Source organism: Oryx dammah, unplaced genomic scaffold (genome assembly GCF_014754425.2).
Source record: "Oryx dammah isolate SB20612 unplaced genomic scaffold, SCBI_Odam_1.1 HiC_scaffold_29, whole genome shotgun sequence".
In the NCBI taxonomy this organism is placed as follows: Eukaryota; Metazoa; Chordata; class Mammalia; order Artiodactyla; family Bovidae; genus Oryx; species Oryx dammah.
In genome coordinates this window covers 84,444,986-84,447,085 of record NW_024070213.1, presented here as the reverse complement: position 1 = coordinate 84,447,085, position 2,100 = coordinate 84,444,986, and the positions used below count along the sequence as shown (strand labels likewise).

The 2,100-nt window shown below is 40.5% G+C and overlaps 1 protein-coding gene across 1 annotated transcript; it reads right to left on the bottom strand.

Annotated features, from left to right (window-relative positions):
- Nucleotides 1-1,300: 1,300 nt before the first annotated feature.
- On the bottom strand, nt 1,301-1,594 carry LOC120857933 (60S ribosomal protein L37-like). Its single transcript, XM_040233837.1, has one exon. The coding sequence runs from the start codon at nt 1,592-1,594 to the stop codon at nt 1,301-1,303; it is 294 nt and encodes a 97-aa protein (XP_040089771.1).
- Between the last annotated feature and the right edge of the window lie 506 nt (nt 1,595-2,100).

Below are 2,100 nucleotides of genomic sequence, written 5' to 3'. Positions count from 1 at the left end.
TGTCGTCCCCTTCTCCTCCTGCCCCCAATCCCTCCCAGCATCAGGGTCTTTTCAAATGAGTCAATTCTTTGTATGAGGTGGCCAAAGTATTGGAGTTTCGTTTTTAGCATCATTCCTTCCAAAGAACACCCAGGGCTGATCTCCTTCAGAATGGACTGGTTGGACCTCCTTGCAGTCCAAGGGACTCTCAAGAGTCTTCTCCAACACCACAGTTTAAAAGCATCAATTCTTCGGCGCTCAGCTTTTTTCACAGTCCAACTCTCACATCCACACATGACTACTGGAAAAACTATAGCCTTGACTAGACGGACCTTTGTTGGCAAAGTAATGTCTCTGCTTTTGAATATGCTATCCCTCCAAGGAGTAAGCGTCTTTTAATTTCATGGCTGCAATCACCATCTGCAGTGATTTTGGAGCCCAAAAGAATAAAGTCTGACACTGTTTCCACTGTTTCCCCATCTATTTCCCATGAAGTGATGGGACCAGATGCCATGATCTTAGTTTTCTGAATACAGCAACAACTAAATGCCTACAGACCAGTATCACTCATAAACAAATCCTCAAAAATATTAGCAAATTAAATCTAGCAAAATATGAAAAGAATAATATGCATGACCAAGTCAGCTTTGTCTCAGGAATGCAAAGCTGGTTCAGTGTTCAAAATCTATCAACATAATTCATCATGTTAACAGTCTAAAGATGAAAACTCTTATGGTCATATCAATTGACATAGAGAACTCATTTTAGGAAGTTCAACATTAAGGAAACTTCCCCAGTGTGATAAAGGGCATCTGTAAAAACACACAACTAACATCTTACCTAATGGGGAAATGCTGAATGTTTTTCTAAGATCAATAATAAGACAAGTATAATTTTAGGCAATATTAGATGGCTGAAACTCTAAAGCAAAGCAAGGACTCTATTATTCAAGCCAGGATAATGGTTACCTCTGGGAAAGGAGGTAGAGAAGTGGTTGCAATTTGAAGGGGGCACAGAGGGGTCTTCTGAATGTTGGCAGTACTGTTGTCTATTTTTTGACCTAATGGTATTTTCATCAGTGTTTACATCACAATTTGTTGTATATTTATCTTTTGCACTTTCCTGTATTTCCATTATATTTTTCAATGCAGTGTTATAGAAAGAATTAATATTAAAAAAAATTTAGAATGTTACTTTCTTTAGAGAAAATTTTCCCTCTAGAAAGAATAATTTAGTACGATACTCCTCGTAACTTTATATTTTTATTTTACTTTGCTTTTTAAAGCCAGAACATTTATTGCTTGAGTAATCATTGAAATCCTTAAGATGAACTGGATACCACGACAGCTGCCCTTTTGGGTTTAAGCGTTGTTCCTTCATGGAATACATGCCTGAATCTGCCGTATAAAGATTTTAGGTGCCGCATTCGACCAGTCCCGGTGGTATTTCGTCTTTTAGCTTTACCACTCCAGTTATACTTTCTCTTTTGTCTGGCAGGATAGCCACATTTGCTGCAGGTTGACTTCTGAAGGTGGTAGGCTTTAGAGCCACAGCAGCAACACAGCGCATGTGTCTTATTCTGATGCTTTCCAAATGATGAGGTTCCCTTTGTCATCTTGATTTGCTCAACTTTCTATATTTTTAATATTAACTCTGCTGCTGCTGCTGCTAAGTCACTTCAGTTATGTCCGACTCTGTGTGACCCCATAGACGGCAGCCCACCAGGCTCCCCAGGCCCTGGGATTCTCCAGGCAAGAACACTGGAGTGGGTTGCCATTTCCTTCTCCAATGCATGAAAGTGAAAGGTGAAAGTGAAGTTGCTCAGTCTTATCCGACTGTTAGCGACCCCATGGACTGCAGCCTATCAGGCTCCTCCAGCCATGGGGATTTCCAGGCAAGAGTATTGGAGTGGGGTGCCATTGCCTTCTCCGATATTAACACTAACAGTTTATAAATACTTGAAGTAAAAAATTGCCCTCTGGAGATTTTATTGTAATCAAACCAAGGTCATAGTTTTAACTACTCAGCATGGAACTTGCTTACCTCCTGAGGTTTGGTTTGGTTTTCTCACCAGTACAGTGAGGGGTGGGCTAGAAAGTCTTTTCTGGTTGTGGGTGGGGC

Excerpts from the sequence above, each read along its gene's own strand:
- LOC120857933 (XM_040233837.1), bottom strand. The coding sequence starts at position 1,594 with ATGACAAAGGGAACCTCATCATTTGGAAAGCATCAGAATAAGACACAT.